This window comes from Carassius auratus, chromosome 7 (genome assembly GCF_003368295.1).
Source record: "Carassius auratus strain Wakin chromosome 7, ASM336829v1, whole genome shotgun sequence".
In the NCBI taxonomy this organism is placed as follows: Eukaryota; Metazoa; Chordata; class Actinopteri; order Cypriniformes; family Cyprinidae; genus Carassius; species Carassius auratus.
Window position 1 is genome coordinate 23,269,120 of NC_039249.1, and position 14,248 is coordinate 23,283,367.

At 39.4% G+C, this 14,248-nt stretch overlaps 1 protein-coding gene across 2 annotated transcripts in view; it reads right to left on the bottom strand.

The window, feature by feature from the left end:
* Window positions 1–1,343: 1,343 nt before the first annotated feature.
* LOC113106268 (CREB-regulated transcription coactivator 3-like) overlaps window positions 1,344–14,248 on the bottom strand; it is a 34,987-nt gene continuing 22,082 nt past the window's right edge. For both annotated transcript variants that reach the window (XM_026268000.1, XM_026267999.1), the window contains 9 exons: window positions 11,111–11,149; window positions 10,736–10,821; window positions 9,725–9,774; window positions 9,407–9,624; window positions 8,441–8,706; window positions 6,801–7,037; window positions 6,602–6,685; window positions 6,320–6,518; window positions 1,344–5,102 (listed from right to left, as the gene is read on the bottom strand). In XM_026268000.1, the coding sequence (XP_026123785.1) occupies window positions 4,897–5,102; window positions 6,320–6,518; window positions 6,602–6,685; window positions 6,801–7,037; window positions 8,441–8,706; window positions 9,407–9,624; window positions 9,725–9,774; window positions 10,736–10,821; window positions 11,111–11,149 (1,385 nt within the window). In that variant the 3' untranslated portion in view covers window positions 1,344–4,896. The remainder of the gene's footprint in view (window positions 5,103–6,319; window positions 6,519–6,601; window positions 6,686–6,800; window positions 7,038–8,440; window positions 8,707–9,406; window positions 9,625–9,724; window positions 9,775–10,735; window positions 10,822–11,110; window positions 11,150–14,248) is intronic.

Consider the following 14,248-nt stretch of genomic DNA (forward strand, 5'->3'; position numbering starts at 1 on the left):
TGTACATTTTTTGACTGTATAAGGAATCTCCAGGGATGTTTTATATGGTTCACTCTTTTGTTAAGTTCTCTCTGTCACCCACACCCAGAGTTTTTATCATGTCTGCCTTATAGAGCTTTAAGATTTTTAATATAACTAAATGATTTATGTTTTAAGACTTGCCCTGGAAGTTTGCAGAGGCCCATATGGGCCCCGGCTCCGTTTTTGGTAGGTTTAATTGCTACCTAGACCTCAGTTAACACCCAGTCTGAAAGAATGAGCTCAGTGGAAAAAAATAAAAATAAAAATAAAAATGATTACCATAGGTTACCAAGTATACAAAAAGAAAGAATCTGAAATAATATCAAGCACACAGTCTTACGATCAGACTTTCAAAAGGCCATGGGTGAGAACGGTTTGTTCTGAACACAGCATCTTGACTTCCTCTTAATTAAAAAACAACAATGAAAGAAAATTCAGCTTGGCTTCAGTAAACAAGAGTTGAGGGAGCGATAGCTGGCTTTTATGAGTTTATGTGAATTCCAGCGGTAAAAGATATTAGCATGCTCTTATGTTCTTCCTCTCACGGCTGTCCAACATGTTATTACTAAGCTAGCCGTGTTTTAAAATCCATTATCGTGAGTAGCCTACTGTATCACAGTAATGAAAGGCTTGCCAGGGCATCTCTCCACATAACTGAGGCATGTTACACGCTTCGCTGCATTTGAAGCAGACAGATTGTTCACACCTTATAAAAACATCTAGACAGGACCAGCCCACATCGGTTTGTACCAGCACTATATCATATCTGATGGCATCAAGCTATGGATTAGCAGATACCAGAGTCTAGTAGATCAACGAGATCAAAGCAGATGAGATTTCATCTGGATGCACAGGAATCCAAACCCTCATTCACCCTTTAAGTGTTTTTTTATGCTTTTCATAGCATCAAAATACAGTCTTATTACAATACTTAATTCTGTCATCTGGTTTTGTTTTGTTGTTGTTGTGGTTGTTGCTACAATGGGAAGTTAGTGGTCATTAAAACCTTTTGGTTACTCATTATTTTCAAAACGGGTTGAAACGCATGAGAGCGAGTAAATAATGACAAAATTTTCATTTCTAGGTCAGGGGTTCTTACTACTTACGTCAGCTTAGTGATTTTAATATCTCTCTCTGATCATTTCGCTCAAAATGAGCAATCTTTCAAGTCATTTTCTTTAGAAGCAAATTAATCTACACAGCGCGGGTGTCTCGCTGCCTCCATCTAGTGGTTTAGCGTAAAAGGACAACAAGTGGGAGAGATGAAAAAATGTCTGCCTCCAGTAAGTTAATGTCACAAAAAAGAAAATCCACAGCAGATGTCTGAGCCAGTAATCTTTTATTGGTTTATATTAAATCAAAGGAAAGCACTATAACATACTTCACAAACCAAACGCCTTGTGGTAAAGTACAGAGGTTTTCAATCTGGGTTCTGGAAACTCACAGCACTGTGTATTTGGTATATCTCTCATAGATTTCTTCTGCTGATGTGAATCAGAGGTGTTAAATAAGGAAGATATACAACATTTGTGCTGATGTGGGTGCCTAGGTTTAGGATTGAAAACCACTGGTTTAGTAAATCTGTAATATCAGAAAAAGAAAGATTTGAATATGGTATATTACAAAAAAAAAAAAGAAAAAAAAAAGGAAGTAACACTAGTGGACAAGAAAATATTTTTTAAATAATATAACTGTACAATTTTTTAAAAAAAGGTGACAAAAAGACAACAAAAACATAAAAAGAAAAAAAAGGATTCCTTCTATAAACAAACAAAAAGAAAAAAACTAATAATATCTTATTATGAAGACTACATTAAAAAAAGCCAATAAACACCTTTTTTTAGCCATTTGAGCACAGGGCCTGGAAACTGAAAATAAAAATAAAAGTTATCACAGTACACTCAAGAGGGACAGCAAGTGGTCAAGAGCAAGAATAAGGCAGGAGAAGATAAAACCTCCTCCCAGAGAGAGAGAGAGAGAGAGAGTGAGAGAGTGATGGGACAGAAACAAACCATCAGACCCAATGAAACCACTGAAGAACGTCTCATCTCTTAAAATGTGATGCCACTGTTAATATCCATAAAAACTTCAGAGGTAACTGAGATGACAGAACGAGAAACGATAAAAAATGTTAGTTATATAAAGAGATTTTTTTTCTCAAAACAATCTCAACACTTCTGCCTGCTTGACTCTTAAACATCATGTTCTTTTATAACAGGTGCAAACACACCTAAAGAACAACGTTACAAAACAAAGAAACTGCAGCTGCAGGGGTGAAAGCCCAATCTTGTTTTGCCTTTTGTACATAGGGGAGCAGATTTATTATGTTTTTTTTTGTTTGTTTTTTTACGAAAGCTTAAATATAGAAAATTATAAAGGTGGGGTCACATTTACAACATTTGGCTAATTTTCATGGGCTAAATCCAGTCATTTCAACAGGGAATTTCAGCAAAAGTTGAGTTTGTAGTTGGCCACACAGATTTTTTGCAAACAACAGAAAACTGCTTGGTTTGAAAGTGACTTTTGTGCTTCATACATCGCTACACCATTGATAATAGACCTTTTTTCCCACCAAATGTTGCTAATGTCACCACACCTTAATCTCTGTTTGTGTCAATCATCTTCTCTTCTCACCTACTTGGACCACAATAAACAATGCACAAAAAAAAAAAAGAAGTATGAATTGTAGTAAAAGCGACTTAATTGATTTGACCAACAAGATGCTTTTGAACTCAAAACTCTAAAATGACCTGGATGAATGCAAAAATACATGGCAAAAACAAAACAAAACAAATTTTGGACATGGCACACAGATAACATTGTTATTGCTTTCTATTACCAACCTCCAGAAGTGGAATAGAAAGCTACACAGATAACAACACAGAGAAGAGTGCCTTTTGGATTTCTGGACCTCGGTTAAAACATTAGAACATTTTTACCTGGATCTGGCAGTCAAGAGGCAAGAGATGGGCATAAAACCACTCACGATATGGTGAAAAAAAAAGCATTCCTGAGCTATATTTAGATATCTTTCTTCATCTCAAAATATTTGGTCATTTGAATCTAGTAATTCACAAAATATACTGCATTCACATGCATAACATGCTGAAAAGACAACGTCTTCGCCTCATCGCAAATGACATCTTCGCCAAAATAAAACTACTGCTTAAAACCAAAAGATTAATTTTGTTCAGATCAGTGCAAACTTCAACATGAGCAATAACAATGATACATGTGTTCCACGTCCACAGATCAAACCTCTTAAAGACGTTTTTTTTTTTTTTCATAAAACCCCTCACAAGGATCAGAGCTGCAGAGAGAGGGCCCATACTGAACAACGGTGAGAAATACCATCACAACAAACTTTCACAAAAGACGACGTCCACAACAAAATTCCAAAAGGAGAGAACATGAACAGATTAACAAGTACAAATACAACGGACATATCAGAAGCCGCATTACAATTCTGTATAAAATCTGAAATAAGCACAAAGATATAGTAAATATACAAGCAAAATAGTTCCTTTTTATGGTCTAGATTGTTCCAGCCATCTGAGACAGTCCTGTGCTAAAGATCTGCATAGCCAAAGCTTCACTAACTATGGACTGGATCAATGCCAGCACGATACAAAGGTTTTTCTTTTAGACTTATACCAAAAATCATAAAAAGTTCAGCGCCTACTCACAATTCGTAGTTCTTAAATTTTACCTTTGTAAACAGTTTGCCCTTTTTCGGTTTCAAAAATACATTCTAGTCAGAAAATTGTGAGGCATATATATGTGGCAAAGCGCTCTTTTATCTTTGTATACAAAAAATATGCAAAATAACGCTCTATACACATCATCTTCACTTCTCCTCTCTTTATAGTACGCGACTGTGCAGGAGGAGAGGTGCAACTCAATTCAATCTGTCATTTGAATAAGGGGGACTGGCCACATTCTGAAGGATGGACTGAGCGTGTTAAGAGTGGCTTTGGCTCACATACGTGCCAGTAAAGTGATCGATGATTGGTCAGAAAATCACAGCATTATCATGCGGTTAGCTTAGCGCATGCTCCAAGCTTCAGGCAGTGACACCAGAGTCTGCTGGTTAATTTAGATGTGTCTGCTACTCAGTAGCCCGAACCAGACGGTTCAGGACCTGTTCTGGTCTTGGTACTGATAAAGAGTTTGGGTTGCGTGGCGAGGCGAGGGGAAAAGCTCAACCCATCCTGCTGGTGTCTTGTATCACAGCATTTGGTGCATCAATATGGGCTGGTATTAGGCCGGCTGTCGACTCCTTCTGTTCCATTACACGTCATATTGTCATCTTTTCACCGTCTTTGCATTCAGGACCGTCCCATCCTTCCGCTGCTGTCGAAACGTCACTGAAAGCTGCTGTGACCTTCAAATAACATCCAAAAGCAATGTGTAAAACAAGCACATTCATTTTGTTTTGGTTGCATGGCTTTGAAATAGACCAGCAATGCAACAGCCTTATCCAGTCATCAGTTTGGCATTGCTATGGCTTCTGTGTTCTGATTGTCGCTCAGCACAAGGAGTGGATAGACGGCAGGTTCATGTTTGTTTGTTTCATTGTCTTTACAAATCAAAGCATGTGATGTGAAGCATCCAGATTGGCTTCACACATCTGCTGAGTGATGAGCGGCGTCTTGGGAGGCAGATGGAGCATGCTGAGCACTGAGAGACGGCGTCTGGGTGACTCATACGAGCATGACGATTCGCTTTATATCAATATGTAGTGTTTATGCATGCACTTTTGTGTTTAGGAAAATGTAAAGATCTTTTTATGGTTTAAAGAAGTCTGAGTGCTATAGTTTCTGTGCTTTAGTCATCATGGACTTGTATGCATGCATACATGCATAATGTGGCTCTTTAAAGTCTGTCGCTGCGAAAGCTGTCCTCTACTGAGGGGTCAGGGAGGACCATATCGGGGTCACTGAGCATGCTCAGTCCGTCTAAACTGAGCGGCTCGATACGTAGTTCATCCTCCAGTGGAAAAACTCCTTCTGAGTCCAAACACCCGGGCACTGCGGACAACACACTGCTGAAGTCCTTAGACAGGCTGGGATTGGAGTCGTCTGAGAGACAGAATGAAAGACAACAGAATTGTGAGTGAGTACAGGAAGAGATGTGCAAACTGTAATGTTTGTTTTCAGTGGGTCATCTAAATGACTAGTCAATTAATCAGTCTTAAGACATCCCTTCATGATCTATCTGGTTCTGGTTGATGTGGCCTCGATTGGATGCGTTTCTCCAGGGGGATTTACATACATTACATTGCACATCCGCGAAATGGCATGCAATGGAATGGAAAACAGTATAGAGGTCTTAACATACTACTTAAAGACTGCAACACTTCAAAACAAATGAATTGAGATGCCAAAACGTTCATGATCAAAATGATCATGTGACACTAGAGTAACGGCAGCTGAAGCTTTGCCATAACAGGAATTCATTTTGGTTTAAAACTTTAGAGAGAAAAAAAAGAAGAAAAAAAGGACATATCAGTAGGATTTCAGTAAAATATTCAGTTTTAATTTTTTTTGTTTGTTTATTTCTCATATCTTTTAAAATAACCGGTATCAATCGCAGACAGGTTTGTTAGAGACTTCACCAGAGGATGGAGAGGTTAACTACATGAAGATGAGTTATGATTGGCTGAAATACAATGCTCATCTGCCAGCCAGCAGTCTCAAACACCTGTTTGCTGCTCAACAGTTGCTTTTTAAAGCTGCCTTTATAATAAAATGAGTTTCAAGAGCTGATCAAGCTCTTTGACTGAAAGCTTCCTTAATAAACTTTAATCTGTTCAAGCTCTTCTGCGCTCTAAATCACTCGAAAATCTTTTGACAGTTTAATAATCTCTGATCAGTTTTTGAAAGATGTTTTCATGCCTTTCGCAAGATGTTTCACTATTTCATACTTTTCATCTTTAGAAAGATCTTTCTTCCTCTCCATACTGCATGAGAACTGTGACTTCCTTAATAATGTGGAACACACTCTTCAATCAGTAGGTTCACCATTTACCTGGAAAACTATTCATCAAACCTGACTGAGACTGATATCAGTTATCTAAAAAGATGCAAGAAATCAAACAAACACTTTCTATGAATGCGTATTTTACTGAAATCCTCACTTGCATAATAATTTGGAGCCCACTGTAGTCAGCGGACTAGGCGAAGAACAACTAGCATGTCTTTTGAATGTGACATTTCCTTGTTATTTCCATTTTATTGGCAGTTACACAAAACAAGTCCATGAATGAAACTCTTTTTAAGAATCGAATCTTCTGCACCTGTAAGGATGATGTTGGGCACTCCTCCTCCACAATTAGAGTACAGCATGTTGGGTCTCATCTGGAGGTGGTCTTGCAGGTTGCCATGACTGCCACCCAAGCCCATGAGGGCAGTCTGGGAGCAGTAGAGGTTGGAGGAGGGGTCAAATCCTCCTGCCATAGAGCTCATGACATTCTCTAACATATTATACTGATCCTGCTGTTTAAACACACACACAATACTCGTTACAAAACATGATCAACTTGGGAATCAGAGTGCGCCTCAAGATGTTCTATATTTACCTGATAGGACGAACACTTGGACTGACGTCCAGAAAACTGGTGCTCCATAAAGGGATCGTTGAAAAATGCTCCCAAGCTGTTGTGCTGCGAATAAAAACAAGATTCAGTGTTTTTCTGTTCAGTCAAGAATAACCAGCATCTGTAACAGTGTCTTTCCCCTCAGATGCCTGCTTCTACTAATGTTACAAAGTGAACTCACAGCGCTGGAATTAAAGTCGAGTGGGACGTTCTGCAGCGGGGACACGGGCTGGTGCTGTTGCTGCTGCTGTTGGCCACCTGTTGCTCGTTGCTGCACCCCTGGATGCTGGGAGCTCTGCTGCATAGACGGATGGGTCTGAGGAGGCTGCTGCTGCTGCAGGGGCTGCTGGGTTTGCTGGTAAAGGGGGTAGGGAGGGGGAGGCTCCATCGGCAAGTTGCTGGTGTCCAAAGCAACCCCCTGAAGAGAACGGGAAAGTTCTTAAAATCATTTGACTGGGAGCGTGGCTCCTGTATGCTGCAGAACACCCTGTTCCTGGCAAAAATGAACAATAAACCAGCTGCCACATTTCTAAGAATAAGGCTCCACAAACTATATAAAAAGTACACAAATACATGAGTGATGGCATTATGATTGACAGATGGCACTAGCATCTGGTTTGGAATTGTGTTTCGTAAAAAAAATGATGATGTTTGATTTTTGAGGATGCTATACAGGTCATATGGACCACTGTTTATTTTCATTTTAGCAGCATGACAGACATGGTAATTATGAACAGCCGTTGTTTGGAAAAGATCTCCTTCAAAATGAATAACCGGGCCTGGTTTCAATTAGACTGCATTTCGATTACCAAGCTTTTCATTCAATTTGATTTCCATCTTGCTTCCACTGTTCTTGCTCTAAATTATACAGCGAAGCTTCCGATTTGGTACATTACAAAAACATTATTTTGGTATTAACTACAGGGTCTAAACTTCAATTGCTCGTACACTACCATTCAAACGTTCCAAATGTTTACGAAAAATAAATGTTTCTTCAAAATCAGAAGATTAGAATGTTTTAAAGTAAGATTATTGGAATGGCTGAAGTAATGGCTGCTGAAAATTCAGCTTAGTCATTACAGGAATAAACTGTGTTTTATATACAAAAAAATAAAATAAATCAATAATTGCATTTCACAATATTTTGTATTATTTTATTTGAATGGAATGACATGACCGTATAAAATGAAATTTGAAGGTTTCAACCATTTGTAGTATGGCTGGGCAATATATCTAACGATATGATCATGATAATGAACGCGATATTGCGTAGCAGGTGAAAGCAGGTGATGGCGATTTAGCGCTTATCACGGAACCAGATGCGCATGATCAATATCGTTAGATATATCGCCCAGCCCTAATTTGTAGCAGAGAATTCAATGTTGAATTCAAATGGATGTGGCACAAAGTCCAAACCAGTTTGAACAGTGTTGCACAGAGCAACCATTTGAACTCAACACAGAAATCTGTTACAAACCACTGCAGGGTCAAAAATGATCACTATATAAAGACTAAGAGTAAACAAGCCTTTCCTATTCTCTCACACCATGTACATAATAGATCTGTGCTGTGTGGTTAAATCAGTAGTGATGTATCAACACACATTTGAGTGTTTGCCTTTCTGCATTCACAGCAGAAAATGGTAGTGCATAATTACATTTGTTAAGCTTTTTTAGTCTGCAGTCCAGAGATGTCAAACAACATTAGACACTGGAGCCCTGTAAGCAGTTTAATACAAGCAGCTAGTGATGTTCTGGATGAGGAAGATACCACCAGAGAATGTGAGACACTGGATGAGGAGATTTAATGAGCATTTCTCACCTGTGTGATCGGGGACAGAGAGGGCGACATTGTCGGGGAGAGCTGCTTGCTCAGGCTTCGCCTCTGATCGCCCCCTGGAGAGAGTGTCAGGGGACTAATGGGGGCCGGCCGTCTCCTGGGTGAACTCGCCATGCCTGTCGGAGGAGGGTTGGACAGCGAGGAGAGACGCAGAGACGTGTGGATTGACGGATTGCTAAGAGACGAGTGCAGCTGAGAGTTGGTGAGGGACGCCTGGATAGAAGGGTTGCTTAGAGAGGATGACAGCCCTAGGAGGACAACAAACATGACATAATCAACTCCAAAGGCCAAAAGTACTTATTGAACTGCCTTAATGAAACCGAGATAAACCAATAATGGCTTCATGAGTCACTGCGTGCATACAGGCTCCTGTCCTGATGTCCACTCCTCAGAAAAGACACTGAGCAATTGTCTGCAGGTTACTGGACCAGCGAGAGCGAGAGAGAAAAGAGCTGTTTATGAGCTGCCAATTCAGGGGTTAAAGGTCAGCTGTGTCTCTGGGGGTCGGCCAATCAGCTAGCAGCACAGCTGAAACGGGCAGCAGAAACATCCCAGCACACTCTGTTCCCAGACATGAGAGCGAATGGAAAGAATAAAGCTCGAGAGAATGGAAGTCAAAGAGAGCGATCAGATGGCGAAGAGAGAGGAGGAGAGCTGTGGTCTTCTGCATGGATGTGGCCCTTTAGAAAACACATGGCATTCATTCCCCAGAAAGCGCCTACAGTGTAAGCCTACAGTGTGCCGTTAAACAAAGACCGGAGTGTTCAGCCAGGCTCTTCTAAAGCCAGGAGATGCTTTAACAGCAAACGAGCCTCCTTGAATAACGATTTGGTCCCAAACAAAAGCTCTTTTTAGTCTTCGACTGTGCGAGAATGGGATTACGTATGTGTGAAAACCAGTACAAGTATTAATGTGTCTGTTAATGCCCCAAATAGTAAACCCACTGACCTTGTGAGTTTCCGATGCCCAGATGCATCATGGCTGCGGGGAGGTTGCCGGTGCTGCTGCCTCCGCTCAGGTTGGGATATCCAGCCTCGTCGGGGTCCAGCGGAGTGGGCAGCGGAGAGGGGAAGTGCAGGTTACTGAGGTCAGGAAGAGACCCGCCAGTGTTTAACGTGCCCTGGTAGTGAGACAAACCGGCATTCTGCTCTGGAGATGGGAATATACTGCAGAGAAACAGAGTGGGACAATGTTAAAACGCACAGTAAATATCTAGCAAGCAACCAATAACCATGGACACTCACACACAAATTTCTCATGACTTACTTGATTCCAGGCACTTCACAGGACTTTGGCCGAGAGGACAGAGACTGCACCTGCAACCAGGCAACACGTGTATTACACATCCACACTCCCAGAGATACATTTAACAGCCTACTGTCTACAGACAATCAATTGATACTGTAGCTAGTAAGACAAAATGGCATCGTACTTCAATCAATATACAACTTTTTCTATAATCAACAGCACAAAAATTCTGTTTAAGTCACCATGAAATCAAAACTGACAATTCCTGTGTGTTCATGTAATATTGCAGCATCCGCACACACATTCGTTTTTCAAAGAGAAAAAAAAAAAAAACAGTACCCTGTTAAAACATTAACATGCCTCTCTCCTTACAAATCCCATCTCTTCTCTGATGACGTGTATACTGACGCAAGGGCTGAGTAATAACGTCTCCAAGCTTCAATCATTCACACAAAACGACTGAGTAATTAACAAACGACAATGATCCAATCAATGATCCTGATGGACAATAAAATTCCAATCTACATGTTTTACTAGGTCGAGAAGATTTAATGCTAGAATATACGTTACAATTGGGAAGAAAAACTATTGGAAATTCTTTTACATGCTGACTTTTAATATTATTACTTCATCAACAAGACCAAAGCTATCAACTTGACTAGATTAAAGCTAGGCAATGACTGAATAAATAGCAGGCATAATACTACTGTATATTGGCTTATGAGACACATTTAGAAGAAACAAAGCAAAACATCATCAGTGAGATTACTGGGTAAAAGGTGTATGCATCAAATACAATACAAAATGCATAACCAAAAGATTTCAACTTAATTACACAATCATTGTCAAATCAATGGTCAAATCAAAAACTCACATGCGATTGAACACAGCTCTTTATTTTGTTAGCAATATCAAGTAAGAGGTCTATTAGGCTGCCTTTACACATTTCTTTGGTCACAACCGAAATGTGTTTTTAACCCCTTACTACAGATAATTTTGCATTTAACATCCCAGCCCACATGCACTCACCTTTTTGGCCTCCCATAACTGTTTGGGCAGTGGCTTATTCACTCCAAGCAGATTCTCCTCATTAGGGACAGCAGGAAATGAGAACACTGCAAAGGAAAAATGACAGCGTCTCATTAAATAATTAAAATCATCCCTGTTAGTAAAAATAAATACTTAATCTGCATCGCACAACTCACACAAAATGTGGGATTTATTAAGTTATCTTAACATAAACCATAAGAGAGACATGTAATCTGAGTGGGACCGCCAGCAGGGGACACCAACACCATCCATCAGCCCACTACAGCAAACCACAGCGGAGTACTGTGAGGGCTGATGATGTCATTAAACGGGTGAATCTTTCTTTGGTGTCAACAAGCATGACAGCACACTCACCGTCTCCAGTATTGTCCACCTCTGCTTCATTCATGCTTGCTGTATGACCACAAACACACAGAGAAAAAGAAAGGCCAATTAGATCAAAGAGCAGGTAATCATTTTGCATTCTCACGTGTAATTTCTCCACCCACTCATTCATTCATTCATTCAAAAAAAAAAAAAAAAAAGCATGTGCACTTGGGCACTGACCCATGTCTTTCAGCATATTAGCATTAAAATGGCTAAGTGAACCACTGCTGATGTAATAAACGGTATATAAACACATCACATGTGACATGGCATGATTAACACTTTAATTGAAAACTTTCATGTAAAATAAATCCTGAAATGAATCATGTGTCTAATATCCATGCATGAATTAGTCTGAAGCACTGAAAGTAATTATTTCTCAATCATCAAAACCTTAAAGGCATAACTGTGGTGAAAATAATATTTTATGAGTGTAATGAAAACAACAGGTATGAAGTCACTGCACAAATAAATGTAATCATATGCCCTGAGAATATTATTCTTGGTAAATTGATTATTAAGAAATAGCAGAACAATATACTTTCAGAATGAGGGACTCAAACCAGAACCTCCACAAAATCAAAGATGCAAATACATCTCATACTAAAAGTAACAATGTAACAAATTGAAGTTTAAATTAAAAATAAGATGGGAAAAGCACCTAAAAGTACATTAAATATAATTGGGGCCATGGGAGCACATTAAATATAATGTATAAGGTCCAGAAAACCTTATACGTTTTTAGAAGATAATTGTGAAAACAGAAATGGACAAACAACCCCCTCTACTTTTTCTCCCTTTGTTTCTTATTTTGTTTCTCTGTTGTATATTTGGATTATGCCATAAAAAAATAAACATAAAAATACTCTTTTCAATATAGTTAACTGTCTCTCTGATGATTTAACACAACATATTAGCAAGCATCACTAAAATATTATGAACGCAAGCTTTTACGTAAACCAGACGAAATTGATCACATGTCTAATATCCATTCTCAAATGAATCATCCTTGAGCATTAACAGTAATTAATTATTCCTTGATCTTTCACACAGATCCTTCACCCTCCTCGGATGCCTGGAGTGAAAAAGAAACCGCCTCCAGCAAAGTAACTAGAAACGTTTGGGGTTGACAAGATGTTTTAAAGCTTCATGCTCATCAAGCATTTTGAAATGAATATTATGAAATATTAAACAATTACATTGAAAATAAGACATTTTTAATTATTTTTTATTGTGATGGCAAAGCTACATTTTCAGCAGCCGTTACTCTTGTCCTCAGTGTCACATGATCCTTTAGAAATCACTTTAATATGAGGATTTGCTGCTCAAGAAACATTTCTCATTATTATCATACTGCAAACAATTGTGCTGCTTATAGTTTTGCGGAAACAACTTTTCTCTTCAGGATTCTTTTTGAAAATTATAAATCTATTTACTATCAGTTTTTTTTTTAAGAAAAGCATTTTATTTTTATTTTTTTAAATAAAAGCATTGATTTCATTCAAACAAACAAAACAAAGCTATCTGACAACAAACCTTTGAACATTAAGTTCAGTTCAGTCTTCTCACAAACATTTTATTCATTGACATGTCCACCCCGCTGAAGACAGGGGCTCAAACTCCCCCGCGGGAGTGGTGGACTGAAAAAAGGCTTCTTAATGTCCACTGTCTCTTTAAGGAACATCCCATGAGGGGGGGAAAAAGGAGAGGACAAAAAAAATTATATCGGGAGAAATCTGTGACCACACGCACAAAATGAATCAATGGAGAGGCATTGTTTTGTGTGCACCACAGAGATCCTGTGGAAAACAAACCTCCTTTCTGCTTCCTCTGCTGATGCTGGCCCAGAACCGATACAGTGTGGGCCCAGAGCCAGATCAACCAGCAAAGCTGCCGCTCTCAGACGCCCAACTGCGACGCACAATGAATCAAACAAAAAGTACGGCGACACCTCATTTCCCCCTCACTGAGGGTCTCATTCAATGCCACGGCTGACGGAAAAAGACAACTAGAACAGAAAAACGTTGGCCTGAGTCCAGAGTTTGGTCACCTTTTATCTTAAAGCAGTGGTCTCGAACTCAATTCCTGGAGGGCCACAGCTCTGCAGAGTTTAGCTCCAAATCACTCCGGCTTGGAAGTTTCTAGTAATCCTGAAGACCTTGATTAGCTGGATCAGGTGTGTTTGATTAGGGTTGGAGCAGAACTGTGCAGAGCTGTGGCCCTCCAGGAGTTGAGTTTGAGTCCAATGTCTTAGTGTAAATGTATCTTATGTTAAAGCACATTATCTGCAATAAATGTATCTAGAATTACCCATATAACAAAATCTTGCACCAAATCAGTTGTTATATGAAAAGTAAAAACAGCACTTGTTATTATAGCTGGTGTCAAATCATAAATCCCAGTAGGGTCAGAGTCAAGCGGTTGAACGTGGCACACAGTTACAATACAATGCTTTTGGGAGATCCACACATGAATAGCACAGTTGCATCACACAGTTGAGTTGGCTGGCAGGTTTGGGATGAGACCACTGTGATAGCGGAAGCGAGACAAATTTTGGTCCCATGTGAGAGGCTGGTTTGTACTTGTTCGCATTACGTGAGCCTCACTGCACACCTCCACACAGTCAACTGTGTCCATAATTCAGATGAGATGCCAGACATATATTAAATGCCTGGTGTCTGCCACGTCCTTAAGTGAAGCTGTATCTTATCGGCTCGATCTGAGAAAACAACTGCCCTGGGCCACAGACATCCTCTGAGTTACAGTGCTCCATATGTCAGTGTTAATGTGAACATCACAGCTGCTTCACATCTTCATTCACTATCTTATTTAATCCTGCATAAAGATATTATACACAAAGATGCCTTTTATAGAGATGAGCTGCAAACTAGAGCCTAAATGCTTGCAAATCAATTTGTGAGAGAGCAAGTAATGAACAGAGTGTAGATTAAGAGAAAATACCTGACTCCTACCTAAGTTATAAAAAAACAAAACAAAAGAAAAACAGTAGATTTGCAAAGAAAATGTAAATGGGCTAGGCAATCTGTGATGATGTATCAAATACCCTTTTAAGCCTCTACTCCATTTCATGTGAGATTACTACATTATCTCTCCAGCCCTTTAAGA